Below are 17880 nucleotides of genomic sequence, written 5' to 3' on the forward strand. Positions count from 1 at the left end.
CCAGGCCTCTGGGGATCCTCGTCTGGAGAGGATGGTGGAGGGGTCAGGGAGGGCTTCCTGAAGGAAGGGACACTGAGCTGAGACCCAAAGGATGAGGATGAGGGGGAGGAGAACTATTCCAGGTGGCAGGCCCAGCGTGTGCAAAGGCCCTGAGGTGGGGCCGTGCTTGGGGTGTGGAAAGCCAGCGTGGGTGGAGGGTGGTCAGTAAGCGGGAGAGGAAGGGATGCCTGTGACCCATGTTCAAGGGGAACATATGCATGTTCTTATGAAGGGGTGGAGAAAGAACCAGAGGGAAATCAGGTGAAATACTGAAGGCAGATGACACACAGTTGAGGTTATAACAGAATTTTATTTTCTTCTTTATGTGTTTCCATTATTTGCAAATTCTCTACAGTGAAGATGTATTACTTGTAAGTAAAGAGGGAAGGAGAACAAATTATAAATACAAATCCCTAAATCCCTGCGGCTTAAAATCTGGGAGGAAATGCACCCAGGCCCAGGCGGGCTGACCTTTTTTGTTTTTAAGATTGACCCCTGAGCTAACAACTGTTGCCAATCTTTTTTTTTTTTCTGCTTTATCTCCCCAAATCGCCCCCCGTGCACAGTTGTACATCTTAGTTGCAGGTCCTTCTAGTTGTGGCATGTGGGACGCCGCCTCAACGAGGCCTGACGAGCAGTGCCATGTCGGCGCCCAGGATCGGAACAGCCGAAACCCTGGGCCGCCGCAGCGGAGCGCGTGAACTTAACCACTCGGCCACGGGCCGGCCCCCCGCGCTGACCTTTACGTCGCCCTCTGTGGCATCTGGTCCCTGGCGGTGAGGAGGGCGAAGTCTCGGTGGAGGTCTAGGAAGGCAGCCAGGAGCTGCGGCAGGCCCCGCGGCAGCGGCACGGCTCCAGGCACGCGGGCAGGGAGGCGCGGGGCCTGCGGAGGCCGGGGACGGCTCCCGGGAGGCCCACCCCAGGCCCATCTCGACCCCACCGGGCGGCCGCCGGCGAGGCCCGGTTCCCCGCCCCCGCGCCCCCGCCAGGACGCCCGGCTGCCAGCCTCGAGCAGCCCAGGGGACCTCTGTGCCTGTTTCCCCATCCGCGAAATGGGCACGCTGCTAAATTTGGGTGATAAGATTTATTTAGCCCCAGAAAATGTTCAATGCCCCCAATTTCTAAGCTATTTCGGGGAGGTCAGAGACACCACCCCTCAACCATAGTTTACCCAAGCACTAGACTAGGCCACAGACGGGAAACTGAGGCCCAGAAGGGTCTGTGACTGGCAAGAAAGGGTCAGAGGCCTCCTTTCCCCTGGGGGGGGGGGGGGGGTCAGACTCAGGAGGCGCAGAGACCTGCGGGGGGCGGGGGTTGCGGATTCTGTGCTTTTGTTGCTGTTCTATAAGTGGAGAACGGGGGCACCGAGCAGGGGGCTCTGAGGTCAGAGAGAACAGGGGCGTGTGCACCGGAAACCGACCAAAGGCGGAAACTGCGGCCGGTGCGCAAGCGCGACCCCCGAATCAGCCTGCGGGGCGCCCCTCCAGCCCCGGAGCACCGGGCCGACTGCAGCTCTGCCGCGCACTCCCCGACTCAAGGTCCGCTCTCCCGCAGCGAGCTGCCTGGCGGAAGGGGGGCGCTGTGGGGGCATCTCCTTGAGGCTGAGCCCCACCGCTCGAGCAGGGCCACACCGAGGCACAGCAGGCACAGGCCTGGCACATATCAGGCCCAATAAATATCTGACAGAGAATGAAAGAATAGTGATGGGTGTGGCTCATGAGTGAGCACCGGAGGAGGCCGGCAGGGGACCTGGCAGACGCCCCCTTTCCACGCCAAGGGTGGAAGTCCAGGAAGGAGATCCCAAGGGCTCTGGAAGAGGCTAACCCTAGCCAAGCCCCTCGGAGAGCTCTCTCAGCAGAGCCTGGAGTCAGAGTGGACCCCAGCCAGGGGCCTCCAGTTCCACCCTGAGACCTGCCTGTAACTAAACGCTTGGTTGTCTCTCTCAGGGGGTGGGGAAGGCAAGGCAGGGGCCCCCTGGGACCTCTTCCTGGAAAGTCCACCCACCCGCCAGGGGCCATTAGTTGCCAAAGGGCTCAGCCATCACGCCACCCTCATGGTTCTTGCAGGGCTTGCCCGCGGTCCTCTGGTTGTCCAGGAGGAGCCCCCCAGGGTCCAGGCTGGCCTCAGGGGACAGGAGCTCAGTGTCAGGTGACTCTGAGGCCTCCCCATCCAACGCTCCCTCCTCCTCTGCCTCCTTCTCTTCTTCCGCCTCATCCAGAGTCAGCTCAAACTGGAATCTGTCAGGGCTACCCTGCTCAGGGCTGGTGGGATCCATGGGGCTTCGGGGGACCTTGCTCTGGTACCACTCGCGGTTGTCCTCTAGTGTGTCCAGCAGGTCCTGTGCATCTGGGTGTACCAGGTCGGCCCACGTCTCCCACAGTGGGTGGGCAATGTAGTCAATGAAGCCCACCTGTGGGGCAGTACGGGGTTGTGGGGGGAGGAGGCTGTGCCTGGAGTCACCAGGGAACCTAGACCCCGCCCAGCCCCCTGGCCTTTGCCCAGCTTGTTCCCTCTGCCTGGAATGCGGTTTCCCAACTCCTACTCATCCTTCAAAACCCTCTTCAAACAACGTTTCCTCCAGGAAGCCTCCCCTGACTCTTCAGGACTCCCTCAACCCCTAAGTCTCTCCCTCCACCCCAGTCCTCACTCCTCGGGGCTGGATGGATGTGTCCCCCAGACTGGGATCCCCTGGGTGACAAGGGTCCCCCACATCACCCAGGACAGACATTTCCAAACCCCGAGAGTGCAGATCCCTCTCTCTGCAGCCCAGAGACTGCGTCCCAGGCCTGCCTGGTGCAGCCCAGCATACAGTGCACCCTCAGGCCACACCCCTCACTGGCCAGCGCCCGCCAGCTCAGCCCTGTCTCCCTCAGACCTGGGACTTCTCCACCGAGGCCGTGTGCTTGTCGCACATGGGGCTGACGTCCAGGCCCGACTCGCGCTCGCGGTCGCCCTGCTGGAAGAACTCGGCCATGATGCGGTCCGTCCACTGGCGGTACAGGGGCAGCGGTTTGGTGGGGTTGCTCAGGTCGGCGCAGTGCACCAGGTTCTGCAAGACCTGGGGAGACGGAGGCCGGGAGAGCTCAGGCCAGGGCCCGAGGCCTGCGACGCCCCCGCCCGAGGCTGGCACGGCAGACACACCCATCTTACGGGCGGGGACCTGAGGCCCAGGAGGAGAGGGAACGGCTGCTCCATTTCTTCAAGTTTGGCATACAGTCGTTGCCTCATAAATGCAGATAAACAAGAGCCACGGAAGCCGAGGCCAGGCCGCCGGGCCACACACCTGGATGCGGTCGGAGTAGTTGTCGAGCAGCAGGACTCCGAGGCTCGCCACCTTCTTGGTCTCCACCATGGTCTTCAGGTCTGCCAGGAGGCTCATGTGTTTGGACATGTCGGTGGCCAGCACCTGGGGGCAGGCGAGGGCGGATAACAGGTATGAGGGTGGCGCCTGCCCCACCCCTCACTCCTGGCCTCTCAGATGCCATGCCCCGGTGACCCTCAGCCCGCCTCTGAGCCTCGCTGTCCTCCTCTGTGAAATGGGGGGATGCAACGAGGCTGGCTGCAAACCCAGCTCCCAAGAGGGGCTGAAACAACAGTTCCTTCTCCCACGTCCCTACACAGGGGGCAGGGGGAGACAGGGTGTGGGGAGGGAGCTGAAGCCTGGGGGCTGAGGTGAGATGTGCCTGAGGGCAGCAGTGAGGCCCAGCAGAGGATGTGGCCTGTGCAAAGGCCCTGGGGCTGGAGGAGCTGTGGAACACAGAGGGGGTGCTTGTGGCTGGGACAACTGAACGCAGAGGCGACGGAAGGTGATGAGAGTTGGGGCGCCTCCAGGAGGTGTGGGGGGGTTATCCAGAGGGCCACGGGAGCCACGGGTGGCTCCGAAGCCAGGAGGGACCTGACTTGCTGTTCCCCAAACCTCCCTGTGGCTGCCGTGTGGCTGGAAGGACTATTGTCAGCCGTCTGGAGGGAAGGTCGGCCTGAGCTCAGCTGTTTAAACATCAACTTAGCCGGATCTACGTGGTCCCAGACCAGGGATGACGCACACGCGGCCCACAGGCTTCTCTGAGAATCAAAGTCTCAAATCTTCTCCCCAGACCACCCAACTGCCCCAAACCATGCTCTCACTGGCGGTGCGCACTGCCCAGGGCCCCACTCCGCCTCACCGAACTTTTAGCACCTCTTGACTAGGAGGCTTGGTTTGCTCTGAGCACCCCCCACATGCTGTTCCCTCTGCTGGGAACAATCCTCCCCACCCCTGGCCCTCCTCACTCTGTGGGCCGCGGCTTCAGTGTCCCCTCCTGGGGAAGCCCTCCTGACCTCGCGTGCCCCCCCACAGCTCCCACCCATGTGTCCCTCTCCCCGCAGACCATGAGTCTCGTGAAGGCCGGGAGGGCAAGCACACAACAGGTGCTCAATAAATGAACGAATGAGGCATGAGACCCCAAAATTTCCTCGGGTCTCCCGATCTGAAAAATATCAAACGGACAGACTGACGGCTCAGAAAAAGCTGCACCTGAAACCCCAGACACTCACTGTTGCCACTGCTGGCCTGGGACGGCCGGCAGACCTGAGCAGCCTGGCCGCGGGCCGGGCACCCCCCGGCCCAGTTCACAGACCAGGAAGTTCAGGCGCAGAGCGGGGACATGCCTGGCTTGGACTGAAGCCCCCGCCAGGCTGAGCGGCCCCCTGCCTCCATCGTCGTGGCCTCACCATGTCGATGACCATCCTGCGCAGACTCAGCCGCTGCTTGGCGCTGAGGTTCTGGAAGATGTCACAGTTCTCTGCTTGCAGCAGCTTGAAGCCCACGGCCAGGTGGTGGTTCTCCAGCACGGAGGCATCGTTGTACATAAGCGCGAGCTCCGAGTCTGTGCGGGAGGGGGAGAGCCTCAAGACCTGCCCGCCCAATGCACCACACACAAAGGCAGGTTTTGCGGACTCCTGGCAAACTCATACTCAGGCATTGAAGCCCCAGCGCTAATGCCCCCTCTGCCAGGAAACCCTCTAGGACCCGTCTCCCTCCCTGGCCCTGCCCTGACTCGGCAGGGCTCGGAGCATCTGTGCTCAGCTCTGCCTCCTCGGGACTGGGGCCTCCTCGGGGACTGGGCATGGCAGGAGACAGTGCCTACTGAAGGCTGGCCGAGTGAACGACTGAGTCTGTGTCTTACTAGACTCCGGGATCCTCGAATGAGAGGGCTCCACTCTCATCCCCAGCTCTCCAGGGATGGCGGACGACGTGCCCAGGAACTGCCTGTTGACTGAGTTTCTTAGATTCCTCAAAAGACCCTGAACTTTAAAATCTCGGTGGGCCTGGGTCAGCTGTGCCGCCTGTATTACTCTCTCATTTTCTGAGCACCTGAGCACCCTGTCGCAGCCATTTCAGAGACAGGGCAGCTGGGCCGGGGCAGGGGCGGCCCGAGCACATGAAGGACCGCGGGCAGGGCCCGCCCCCACTCACTGGTGTTAATGAGAAACTGGTTGGAGACGCCCGGATGGTCCACATCGTGGATGGCGCTTGCGAAGATGGCAGCCAGGACTTCCAGGTCTGTGAAAACGGCCTGAGCGGCGCAGGGCGCGGGAGTGAGGGGCTCTGCGCGCCCCGCAGCCCCGGCTGCCCGCCGGCCCGGGCGGTACCTGCAGGGCGGGCGTCGCCAGCAGCACGTGTGTGGACTGGGCCACGTCGGCAGCGTGGAGGCTGTTGTGGTAGGCCACGTCGGCGCGGTAGTGACCCTCCAGCGTGAGCAGGTAGGTGACTAGGGTGTCTGCCGGGATCTGAAATGTCTTGAGCAGGTCCCGTTCCTGGTCCATCACAGGCGCAGTCAGGGCCTTGGGCTCCCCGCAGCAGCACACACCGTTCCTACACCTTCTCTCCTTCTGAACTCCTATCCAATCTCAAATGCCCCCTTTTCCAGGATGCCCTCCCTGCTCTCCCTCTGAACTCCCTTGGTCTCTATCCTTCCCCTCTGGTCCATCCCTCACCCCACAGAGCAGAAGGTGTCTTTGTCCAGCTGTGTCCTCCAAGACTGGGTCTCTTCAGGGCTGGGCCCAGGGCTGAGGCTTGTTGAAAATGAACTTTTCAACCTAGTGAACTCCTATTCATCCTTCAGTACCTTGCTCAAATTATCCCATTCAGGGGTGTCAGGGAGGATTTGAAGAATGAGTGTCTCCTAAGGTCTTGGGGTAGGAAGACATGAAGGAAACCCCAGGGGTATTGGAAGCCCAGGCCCGGGCACGTACCTGAAAGATGCTGAATATAATGGCTGTGAGGGGCCGGTTCCCACTTAGCTCTGCCACCTTGAACACGTCAAGCCCCCACTTGTTGGTGTCTTCCAGTTCCTAAAACGTGAAGAACTGGAGCTTAACTCCAGTCCAACTGCCTGAGACTCTGGACCCTCGACGCCCCCTGCAGTATACAGGTGAGCAAACTGAGGCCCAAGTTGGACATCCAAACAGAGCCAGGAGTCAAACCCGGGTCTCAGGAATCCAGCTGGGGACCCACCTTGGCCAGTTGCCCCTCCTGGTCAGTCTGGACGCCAAAGCGTGGGAAGGTGGCTGCAGAGAGGCTGGCACTGTGGGGGAGCCCACGCAGGCCACTGATCTGGGATATGGGCTTCGGGGGCTCTGTAGGGGTCACCCTGGGCAGCTCCACCTCAGTCTGCTGGTCTGTAGGTGGGGCAGAGTGCGGCTCAGAGATGCTGATTCACTTTCTGGGGTCATCCTGCCTGGCCTCAGGGCCCGGCCCTTGCCAGGCATCAGGATCAATCCATGCATTTCCTTTTTATCTGGATCAAAGTAAGCTCTGGAGTAAAGTCCCCGTCTGGCCTGTAGCTACCCCTCTCCTCTGTTCATGGCTGGTCTCAGTGACCCCTTCTGCTGGACATGGCCCCTGGGCACCTGGGTCTCACTGTTTTTCCCCAAACAGCCAAATGTCTTTTCCGTCTCTCAAGCTGGAGACCCAGCTGTCTGGCTCCCTCCATCTCATCCTTGGCAAACTTCTACTCATACTTCAAAACCCTAGCTTTAATGTCTCCCTCCTCCTGAAAGTTCCTCCTGTTCCTCCCTCTGGTCTAGCCCCAGCCCATAGGGCTGGGAGTGTCCCTGTCTGGTTCTGTCCTCCTCAGACTGAGGTCTGGAATAGAAGTCTTTCTTTCTCTTCCTTCTTCCTACCTCTATAATGTGGCCCAAGCAGTAACTCGCCACAGCTCACCCAGGAAGGTTCGGGATATGTACTCAGACACCTGGTTCCCAGAGCGGCTGGTTTCGGACAGGTGAGTCAACTCTCGGTTCAGCATCCGCTTGAACTGCAGGGGAAGGCGGGGACAGGGATGATGGGCACTGTGGGCAGAGGCACGTGCTCTCGGCTATCCGGCCCTCCTCACCTTGTTGGATGCCATCTCCCCCACCGAGTGCCGCGTCTGCAGAGTCTCCAGCTGATCCAGACACCAGTCCAGCTCGTCCAGGGTTTCCAAAGCCAGCTTCTGCCCAGGGTCCTCTGGGGGCCGAGCTGGTCAGGGGCCTGCCCCACCCCCACTCAGGGATTCTGCATTCCTCATGCCTCCATCTCTGCATCGGGACCCTGTAGCCCTTCCCAAAAGGGCCACTAGGGACCCCAGGATCTGAGTTGATCTGTCCCCAAGTGGCTGTGTGACCATGGGCAGGTCTCTGCCCCTCTCTGGGCCTGGGCCTCCCCATGTGTAATATGGGCGTGGCAAACTCCATCTCCTAGGGTGTTTTGGGGGGGTTACAATTAGCACAGCCTAAGGACTCCTGGGCTAGAGAGGTCACCATGGAGAAGAAGTTCACAGCTGTCCTGCAGGGGTTTGGGGTTAGGAGCAGGTGCATTACCTGTAGATGGAGGGGCCTGACTGCCAGACGGCGGCTTCCCGACCGGTGCCTGCCTGCAGGAGAGTCGCCTCAGGACTGGCCTGCCTGGCCCATATGGCCCCGCCCCAAGGCCTCCAGGCGCCGCCCCCATCCTGGCCGCCCCATCCAGCTGCTCCCTTTCCGGCCGGACCCCGCCCCGGCCCCACCCACCCTACTTACCCTCCTCACGCCCTCCGCTCGGCCCCGCCCTTCTCTTCCACAGACTCCGCCTCTCTCCACCGGGCCCCGCCCACCGAGTTCATCGGCCCCGCCCTTCTCTCCCACAGGCCCCGCCTCTCTCTGCAGGGCCCCGCCCACCGAGCTCACCGGCCCCGCCCTTCTCTCCCACAGGCCCCGCCTCTCTCCACCGGGCTCCGCCCACCGAGTTCATCGGCCACGCCCTTCTCTCCCACAGGCCCCGCCCACTGCGTTCACCAGCCCCGCCTTTCTCTCCCACAGGCCCCGCCTCTCTCTGCCGGGCCCGCCCCATCCTCTGCTTACTTGGTAGCCCCGCGGCCTTGCAGGTGGGCAAGGGCCGCAACGTTGCTCCGAACCGTCCGCAGACTGGCAAGGACCTATCGGGAAGGGGGTGGTCAGCGTTGGAAAGGAACGGTCGGCTCGGCCTCCTTGGCTCACGGGAGGAGAGGGGCGGTGGGCACCTACCTGGGCAAAGGGCGTCACAATCATGTCTTCTCCCTGTCTGCGGGGAGACGGGACATCAGGAAGGGTGGCCAGGAGGAGCCCTCCCGCACGTTCCCATCTTCCAGCTTTCACCCTCACCATGCGCTCATCTCAGCTCCTCCTCCCCTCATGACTCCTCCTTTGGGTGTCCTTCTGGTCTCTGGGCTCCCTCACTCAACTCTCCTTTGAAAGTTTCCACAGCCCCTCTCACCACTCACTCACTATATCCCATCTCACAAATGGAGAACCTGAATCTCAGGGCAGCAGTAGTAAAGGCAGGACAAAAGTTATTGTATTCCCCTTTTTATTCTGGCTACCAGAAAGCTCAAATGAAGGTGTTTGTTCAGTTGATACTAACTGGTCTTAATGTTTCTGGATTGCCACCCAACCCCAGCCTGAAGTCAAGCACAGAGGATCCCCAAATAGCATTCTTGGCATGCTCGACTGAATATGTGAGCTGTCTAGCAAACTCCTGGTTAAACTTCAAAGCCCAGCTTAAATGGCCACTTGAAGATGTGTGCTAAACGGAGGAATAAAGGAAGGAGGAGGGGACGAGATGTCACCCCACCAGCCTCAGACTCACAGGTCGCTGGCCACGGAGGAATTCCAGGACGTGGCCTTGGGCGAGAGTTGGAAGTCACTGTCTGAGCGGTACAGGAAAGACTCCCGCCTCTGGCTATGCTGGGCGGCGACCTGGACGATCCGGCCAAGGCTAGGCCCGGCCTGAGGATCCAGGGGGCTTCTTCCGCTGGAGAGCCCATTTTCCAGGTCAAAGCTGAAGGCGGAGGAGGCGTGGTCAGAGCTGAGGGTGGTGGCCAGCACCCGTCTGTCATGTCCTCCCTGGGGCTGCGTGATGGGCTGAGTAGGAGTAGCGTACCGTTTGTCCACCTGCCCCACCGTCACACCCCTACTCAGAGGCCCTGCGCCCCTCACGTCTCTGTCTCAGCGTCTGGGACTCATCTGGACTCCAGGACGCGAGTTTCAGATCTGTCCCCAAGTGGCTGTGTGACCATGGGCAGGTCGCAGCCTTCCTCGGGACATCAACCACGCCGTCTCTAACATGGGCGTGGCACATTCCTTCCCTGAGGGCGCTTTTAGGTATCACAACTCAGCACCTGAGGACGCCGACGGGGCTCCCATATTACAAGAGTGGAAACTGGGGTGCAGGTGGCATGGCAAGATCACGGGGACTGGGAGCGACTTCCCGGGCTCTCCTCTGTGGAGGGGTCCTGCGCCCTGCCGAGGTCGAGCATGCGCCAAGGCTCCTCACACCCGGGGAGGCCCCGCCCCCAGCCAGCTTTGGCCACGCCCAGGACATCTGGTCCCACCCTCAGCTCATAGGGCTCCGCCCCAATCTCGTTGACCACGCCCCCAGCCCGCCTTCGGACCCCCGCTCCCTTGCTTCGCTGTCAGCCTGAACGCTCTGCCTGTTCTCTTCGGCCTGCGAGCCTTTGCACAGGCTGTGCCCTCTGCCCGGCGCACCGTCCTCCTCACAACGCCCGCTGTCCGGGCAAGCCCCGATCCCCGCTTCCTGCGCTCAGCCCTGTCCCTCCCTCCGGCCACACCCTGACTGGGAGAGCAGAATCAACGCCCCTCCCCTTGGGGTCAGAGGTCAGAGAAAGAGTGGGAGGGGGCGTGGAGCAAGAACAGAGGGTGGCGAGGGGAAGTTAGCAACCGCGGAGAGGGGCTGCTTGTGGGTCACGGGCTTTTGAGAAGGGGGCAGGCAGGAGAGGCGGAAACAGGGAGACACCCAAGACTGGGGGCACCCAAGACTGGCGCCAAGCGCCGGTGTCCACCTGGTCCCCCGCCAGGTCACCCCATCCCAGTCCACGGGCCGGGATCGGGCCTGCCGGAGGACGCCGAGCACGGGATTCGGCCCAGACCGGGGTGAGGGTGGGGGATTCGGCAGGCTTCGGTTGTATGGCCGGGTTTGACTAAGTTCGGTCTGATCACACAGGGTTGGGCCTGGTCCAGAAGAATTCGTTCGGGTGAGTTCGGTTGGATTCGGCTACGTCCGATCGCGCTCGGGCAGGCTCGGATTCTTCGGGCCTGTTCGGCTACGTCCGGCCGCGCTAGGTTTTCAAGCAAGTCCGGCTGGCGCTCGTGCCGCGTCGGCCATATTCGGCTTACTCCGGCTTCGTTCGGTTGAACTCGGGCATGTTCGGCTATGTCCGGCTGCTCTCCGCCTGTTCGGGTTTGGCGGCTCCAGGTGAAGCCCCCAGCGGCGGGTGCGTCCCCCCTCCCGCTTCATGTCGTCACCCGGAGAGGCGGGGCTCCTTAACCCTTGCCTGCCCCGGCGTGGGCGCGGTGGCCGGCAGGGAGAAGCTGGTAGGGGCGCGCCAGCGGCGGCGGATACCCCGAACCTGCCCTCCTAGAGGGAGGCCCGGGGGTGACGACCCCCAGCCCTCCCACGCCTCTCCCCAGAGGTTCTAGGTAGCGCACCTGTGGATAACTAGGGAAACTGAGGCCGGGAGAGGCCCCAGAGTGCTGGGTTCGAATCCAAGGAGCGGGTGCGGAGGGAGGAGGGCCGCGCCGGGGTTTTCTCGCCGCGGAGAGGCTGTTTTCCTTCTGCTCTGACCTTAGCTGGGAGCGGCGGGGTCAGGCCGCGGTTCCATGACGCGGGGGCGCGGAGCGAGGTCGCCCGGACTGCGGGACCGCGCGTCCGCCCAAGGGTTGGACAGGTAAACTGAGGCGCGCGGGCCTCGGAGGGACCCGCCCTCCTCCTGGGCTCCATCAGGGACCACGGTCACCACTGCCCCCTCGACCCCCGCCGCCGGCTGTCACTGGCCCTGTGACCTTGAGGAAGGGACCTCCAGTCTATGCGCTGCCAGGTGCCAGATCATCGAGTGGGTGCGAATGCGGCGCGAACCAAGCGCGCGAGGTGCCAGACGGTCCGCGCGGCGAGCCGCGTCCGAGCCTAGCCTCGCCCCGCGCGGCGCCAGGTCGTCGCTTGGAAGGGCCGGGATTCGATCCCACGGCGCTGGACTGAGTCCCGGGAGGACGCGACCGCGCGGGGCCGCGCTCAGCCTGGGGCCCGCCGCTCGCCCTGTACACCGCGAACACCCCCCGAAGGCCCGCATCAGCCCGGGTCTCCCTCCGTGGACACCGAGGGCTGGGCGTGAGGCCCCGCGCCCGCTCGTCGCTGGCGCCCGGACAGATGGAGGGGAGTGACCACGGGGAGGAGTGACCCTCCCGCCTCCCCTCTCGCCGGGACGCTCAGCCCGCCTGCCCCGGCCGCCGGGGTCAGGAGGAGACGTGAGCCTCAGCCCGTCCTGGACAGGGACAGACCGCATGTGTCCAGGCGGCGGGTGGAGGCAGACAGTCGCAGCTCCGAGAGGCACAGACGGGCCGGGGAGCGAGGTCCCGAGGAAGCAGGCGGACGCAGAGCGCGCGGGCCCTGCCCCCGACCCGGCCGCCCCTGGCCCTGCCCCTGCCGCCCCAGCCCCGGGTCCCGGCGACCCCCGCCAGGCCCCCGCCTCGCTCACCACAGCGGATGGGCCACGGTGAAGCGCCGCTGCAGGCGGATGCTCTGGGTCACCAGGAGCTTCCTGAAGAGCCCGGGGGAGCCGCGCGGGGAGCCCCGGGGGGAGCCGGGCCCGGGGGCCGCGGCGGGCGCGGGGCAGCCCTGCATCGCCGAGACGGCCTGGAGGCTGGACCGCGCGGGCTGCGCGGGACCTTTTCTGGCCGGCCTCGGGGGCGGGGCCGGGGCCGGCCGGGAGGGGGCAGAGGGCGCGCCCGCCCCGCCCCGCCGCCTGAACGCTCTGGGACCTGCCCACCCAGGCGCATGGGGAAACTGAGGCACGGAGCCGTGTGCGTCTCTGCTCCCTCTCTTTGGGGGCGGCCACGTGGGAGCCAGAACTCATATCTTACGCCACTTCCCTCTGCCCACAGGCTCTGCGTGAGGGCAGCTTGCCTGGCCGGTGATTTGGCTGAAAAGAGTGAGATGAGGAAGTGGAAAAGGGAAGTGCCCTCCACGGTGAGAGGTCACAGCGCCGGAGTTTGCCCAGATCCCACACAGTGTTTCAGTCTCCCTCTGTCCATTTTCTAGATGGGGAAACTGAGGCCTGGAGCCACCAAGGGGCTGCCCAGAAACTACAAACCCTTCATCCTTTGCCAGGTGAGGAAACTGAGGCTTGGGGGCAGGCGGTGACAGGACAAGGCTTCACTCCAGGGCAGCGGGGCTGGGACCCAGCTCCCCTCCCCCGGTTCCTACAAGGCCCCGCCTGGCCCCCACACTCTCTGACATTGCCCAGGCCCTGTCTCTGGGTCCCCTCCCCTCTCCTGCTGTCTGTCTCCATCGGACAAACATCCGCACTCCACTCCCGCAGGCCTTCCGTTCTGTGGCGCCTCTGTGCCTCCCCCGCCCAGGAAGGACCCCACAGGGCCTGGAAAGGGAGGCCAGGCCTCTGGTGGCTGCGGCGCTTTGGGGGTCTGTACCAAGTGCTCTACCCTTGGGACGGGGTGGCCCGCGCCGTTCTACAGAAGAGGAAGCCAAGTCTCAAAGGGTGTCACACTCGGAGGCAGGACCCAGAGCACCCAGTCACGGGCAGAGGCAACGAGGCCCAGAGAGGCTGGGCCTCCCAGCTGAGGCCCCACAGCAGCTTGTGCCCTGGCTGTGAGATGACATCCCCATGCCCTGGGCCTTGCCTCAGGGGACTACACCAGTTTTGGGGTCTCCAGACAAATGACGCTCACATCTCTGGCACTCCTGGGAGAACATACAGTTCCAGACAGTCAGGCCTTCAATAAGGGAGCGTGAGGCGCCCCAGGGAGGAGAGCCTGCCTCTCCCCCGCCCACACTATTGTCCCCATTGTACAGACGAGAAAACAGGGCTCAGAGAAGGGGCCCAGGAGGACAGAGAGTCTCAGGGGTCTGGTTGGGAACTCCCTCCTGCCCGCACGGCTCTGCAACCGGACACCTGGTGGGAACCAGACTCGCTGTCCCTGAGACAAAAATACCATCTGTAGCTGCTGCGGCTGGGCCTAATTATAGCCAGTCCCCAGGGCATAGAGGCCACAGGCGCAGGCCTGGGGACACGGGCCAGGGTCCCAGGAGCCTGGACACCACCACAGTCCCATGGGGGGGGGGGCTTGTAATGGTCTCACGTCCCCAAGGAGAAACTGAGGCACAGAGATTCAGTCCTTCCCCTGCAGGCACAGACACGAACTGGAAAGTTAAGACTGAAAACATCGATACAGACCGAGCCCGTCCTACTCGCCTGGCACTGAGCCAGCGTTGTGCATGTAAAAGTTATCTGATTTTCAGAGCAACTTTATAAAGCGAGGACTCTTACACTCATTTTGTGGATGGGGAAACTGAGGCACAGAGAGATGTGTTCTCTTGCCCAAGGTCACACAGCTGTGACTGGTAGGGCCAGGGTCACTCAAGCCTAGGCTGGTGGGCTCCCCAGCCTGTGCCCTCCCACCTAATGCTTAACTGGCGCCCTCGCCTGTGCCATCCCAGAGGCTACTCTGCCGTTAATGTTTATCAATAGTTTCAGGCCGGCCCCAGGGCCGAGTGGTTAAGTTCACGCACTCTGCTTCGGCGGCCCAGGGTTTCACTGGTTCGGATCCTGGGTGCGGACATGGCACCACTCATCAAGCCATGCTGAGGCGGTGTCCCACATGCCACAACTAGAAGGATCCACAACTAAAAATATACAACTATGTACTGGGGGGATTGGGGAAAAAAAGGCAGGGGAAAAGAAGTTTAAAAAGTAGTTTTAATATTAATGTTTCATTAATAGATTCAACTTTAAATATTTTATTAACAGTTTTAACAGTAGAGTGTTATTAATAGCTCTTTGGATGGAGAAATTGAGCCACAGAGCTGAGACAGCATTCGAAGCCTGGCCTGCCTGACCCTGGGAGGCCCCAAACCCGGCCAGGTAAGGGGCCAAGGTGCAAGGAGGGGTGCACACGAGGACCCCATCCTGACTTTGTCCCTGCACGCTGCGTGACCTGAGGAGGTGCCGGCAGTCTCTAGTGCCCGTTAGCACATCACTGCCTCAATTTCCCCCATGTGAGTCCCTTCTCTGGGAACACACTTTTCTCCTCTGCCACCAGGTGGCCCCAGAGGGACAGGAGGTGGGTGCTGTTATGCCTATTTTACAGATCGGTAGACCAAGGCCTGGAGAGGACGGATGACTTGCCCAAGACCCTGTGGAGAGTCTAGGCAGAGAGAGAAGGGTGGGGGCTGAGCCACGAGTATAGATGCTCGCATGGGTCAGATGTTACCCTCTGCTCCAGAGCCTCCCGTGGCTCCCCATTGCCCTCACGTCCAAATCCACACCTCCCAGGAGGTCCCATGTGGCCTGATCCTTGCTGACCTCCCCCCCCACCTCTTCTTGGCTCACCTCGCTCTGCTCCAGCCTCATGCCCCCTTCTTGCTGTTCCTTGAACCAGCCAGGCGCATTCCCACCCCATGCCCTTGCTAGAAGGCTCTTCCCCTGCTGACTCTTCATTTTTCAGGTCACAGCTGGAGCATCACCCCCTCCAGGAAGCCCTCCCTGACCAGCCAGATAAACATTCTCGGAGCACCCTCCTCTCACCAGTACACTTTCACATTTACTGTCATGATTATTTGATCTGCATCTGTCTCACCCACCAGCCCCTTGAGGGCAAGAGCAAGTCTGCCTTGCTCCCAGCTGTGCCCTTAGTACCTGGCACTCAGAAAGTGCCCAATAAATGCTTGTGAAATGAATAGAGAATCTCTCCTCCCACCTTCCAGCCACATTGATCTGTGTTTAGCACCTCATGCACCTGGTCCCCTTGAGTCTGAAGCTTTGCACATTCTTTTCCTTCTATTTGGCATACCCTTCCCTGCACCCCCCTGACTAACTTCCTCCTTCAGGTTAAGCTTACATGCCACCTCTTCCAAGCAGCCCTCCCTCACCCCGTACCCCCCAAAGCTGGGTCAGAAGCCACCTCTGGGCTCCCACGGTGCCCTGATCTCTCCCCACACAGCACAGATCGCTGTGCTTTTCCCACCTGGTATAAGTATCTCCACCATCAGCCTACGAGCACCTGCTTGCCCATGGCTGTGTCCCCAGTACGGGGCCTGGCACACAGTAGGTGCTTAATATATGCTTGCTGAACTAGATGCTAGGACCTGCCCAGACCCACGTGATCTGCCTGCGTGGTGGGGAGGAGAACCATGGCTGAGGACTGCTCCAGCACAGAAAGCTCATGACAAAATGCAAAAAGTACGGATCTGTGTTTGCATCTCACTGACGACTCAGAGGCTCAGGGAAGCACTGCCACTTGCCACTTGCTCGGGGCACATGGCAGGCAGGTTGGCCTCGAACCCAGCTTCCCTGAGGGCTGAGCGCCTCCCCCATGTCCGCATATATATGTACGGGCAGGACACACACACACACGTGCACGCTGTGCTCACAGGGACTCAATCTATCACTCCTGCCTTCCAGAGCCACGTGGGGTCTCCCCCCAGATGGGCCCAAACCAAGTCTCTGTTTGTTCTTTCTGGGTGATGGAAAATCATGAGTCACCCGGGGGGGAGGCAGGAGGAGCTGAGGGCTGGGGGTCAAGAGGCCTGCCGGGTCACCTGGGAACAGCTCCAAGCCCTGCAGGCCATGGGCCCATCTACCCCAGACGCCGCCCCGGGCTGGAGGACCAGGCTGGGGGCGTTAGGCCAGGCTTGTCAATCAAGTAAGAAGCCAGTGGCCCCAGGAGGTCCGTGGACTAAAGTGGGAGAAAATCAAGATCCAGAGAGGAAAGCGACTTGCCTGAAGTCACCCAGCCTGGCCTCAAACCCAGGACTCTAGGTCTGGCTTGCTGTGGCTCCTCCTCCCATCCAAGGAGGGCCTGGGGCTCCTGGACCCTGCTCCTGGCCCAGCAGTTGGAGACTGCCACCCCAGGCCCCTGTTTCTCTGGTGTCTGTCTCATCACACCCCTCCCCACCCCCCCTCGTTGATATGAAACAGGAGAAGCAGCTCCTGCCCACTTCCCCACCCACCCTTTCTTATGTGGAAGAAACATCCTTTGCTCAGGCTCCCCAAGAGGCTTCCCCTCCTCTGGCAGGGAACAGGGGGTGGGGCGAGGGGAGGTGGCAGGACATAAAGAAGGCTCCTCCCCCACTGCCAGGGACAGCCCTCTCTGGCCCTCTCACACACTCACCCCAAGGTCCTCTCAGATGCTTGCCGTGGCCACAAACACCTGAGGACACGCCAAGAGCTGGAAGACTCTTGGACACTCAACTGGGTCAGAGTAAGGACAGTCACGCCACATACTCACTGGCACCACAAGGCAAACACACAGGCATGTACACAACTGGTGTACACACACCTGAAAACATCTGGTCACCCACAGAGACAGCCGGCTGTGGACACTCACACAGCAGGTGAGAGCACACACGGGGTTGCAACTACTCAGACTCACACACACTCGGATGCAACCACCCCTGGGCACGGTGGGTCGCAAAGACCCATAGTCAATCACGACACCACCACCCGCCAACTCCACCCCACGTAAAAACAGCTTTTTCCTCCAAAGCGCCGGCCTCAGCCAAGCAGCACAGACCCCCCGCCCTCTGGAGAAGCAAGGACCCTCCCCCACTCCCGCCAGGCCCCGCGCGCCCCTCCCCCACGACGCGGGAGGGCCTTGCCCCCGCCCACCTACCGCCTGTGGAAAGCGGTGGGCGAGGAGCGCCGCGACTTCTCGACCCCGGGCCGCGGGCTCCAGTCCGGCTCGCGGCCCGTGGACCTGTCCGGGTTTGAGTGGAAGCGCCGCTCGATGCGGACTGGGCGCCGGGGCTGCCGCCACAGGTGCTTCGGGGGTCTGGCTATGCCTTGGCGGCTGCAAGCGCGACTCAGCCCGCTACATGCCTCCACTCTTTCTTGGAACCCCGGGGTCTCCATGCGCAGGAAGAGGGGAGCAAGGAGTGCAGGGGCGGGAGCCGTCCCCGGAGCGAGGAGTGTCTGCACCCGGGTCCGGCAAGGGCCGGCGGGTGGAGGCGACAGCGAGGAGCTGTCCGCGCCCGCGGTGCTGAGCTGAAGGGGAGAAGCAGAAATGCGCTCAAGGTGGGGCTGACCCCGAGGAGCTGTCCGGGCCTGGTGGTGCTGAAGGAAAGCGGAGGACGAAGAACTTGGAGGTAGGGGTTAGAGACGGGGGCTGGGGAGAAACCCGGCGCCGAGAATGATCTGCCGTCCTCCCTAGTGCTGAACGAAAGAGGGTCAAGACATGGGATGGAGCGGAGAAGATAGAAAGTGTCCTCCTGGTTGCTGCCGAATGGAGAGCAGGGAGGCAGGGTCTCGGCGCTCTCTCGCCTCCTGGTGCTGGAAG

General features: G+C 62.1%; 1 protein-coding gene and 1 long non-coding RNA gene across 6 annotated transcripts; one reads left to right on the forward strand and one right to left on the reverse strand.

The window, feature by feature from the left end:
• Window positions 1-329: 329 nt before the first annotated feature.
• On the reverse strand, window positions 330-17471 carry PDE4C (phosphodiesterase 4C). Of its 3 annotated transcripts, none has more exons than XM_070587410.1 (15): window positions 12066-12241; window positions 9164-9355; window positions 8563-8599; window positions 8401-8474; window positions 7882-7934; window positions 7416-7528; window positions 7244-7337; window positions 6536-6699; window positions 6274-6372; window positions 5671-5835; window positions 5495-5594; window positions 4750-4904; window positions 3323-3445; window positions 2915-3097; window positions 330-2449 (listed from the first exon to the last, which is right to left on the reverse strand). In XM_070587410.1, the coding sequence occupies exons 1-15, from the start codon at window positions 12209-12211 to the stop codon at window positions 2057-2059; spliced, it is 2091 nt and encodes a 696-aa protein (XP_070443511.1). In that variant the 5' UTR covers window positions 12212-12241; the 3' UTR covers window positions 330-2056. The 3 variants fall into 3 exon arrangements, with proteins under 3 accessions (XP_070443511.1, XP_008534437.2, XP_070443512.1); XM_070587411.1 differs by lacking the exon at window positions 12066-12241 and adding an exon at window positions 17218-17471 and having other exon boundaries at window positions 1109-2449; XM_008536215.2 differs by lacking the exon at window positions 12066-12241 and having other exon boundaries at window positions 8563-8595.
• LOC103561540 (uncharacterized) lies at window positions 9942-15283 on the forward strand. 3 transcript variants are annotated; one of them, XR_011530539.1, is made up of 5 exons: window positions 9942-10191; window positions 10538-10568; window positions 12472-12697; window positions 14355-14468; window positions 15052-15283. It is a non-coding gene; the product is annotated as an uncharacterized lncRNA (long non-coding RNA). The 3 variants fall into 3 exon arrangements; XR_011530540.1 differs by having other exon boundaries at window positions 14381-14468; XR_011530538.1 differs by having other exon boundaries at window positions 9981-10191; window positions 12909-14468.
• Window positions 17472-17880: the final 409 nt, after the last annotated feature.

The sequence above is a fragment of the Equus przewalskii genome, chromosome 20 (genome assembly GCF_037783145.1).
Source record: "Equus przewalskii isolate Varuska chromosome 20, EquPr2, whole genome shotgun sequence".
Lineage (NCBI taxonomy): Eukaryota > Metazoa > Chordata > Mammalia > Perissodactyla > Equidae > Equus > Equus przewalskii.

Bases quoted from the DNA above. Each gene is read 5' to 3' on its own strand.
- PDE4C (XM_070587411.1), bottom strand. From the start codon at position 17,456: ATGGAGACCCCGGGGTTCCAAGAAAGAGTGGAGGCATGTAGCGGGCTG. The intron at 6,700-7,243 runs GTGAGCTGTGGC...CCCCACCTACAG, and splicing joins CATATCCCGAACCTTCCTGG to ACCAGCAGACTGAGGTGGAG. The intron at 6,373-6,535 runs GTGGGTCCCCAG...TTCACGTTTTAG, and splicing joins AGGAGGGGCAACTGGCCAAG to GAACTGGAAGACACCAACAA.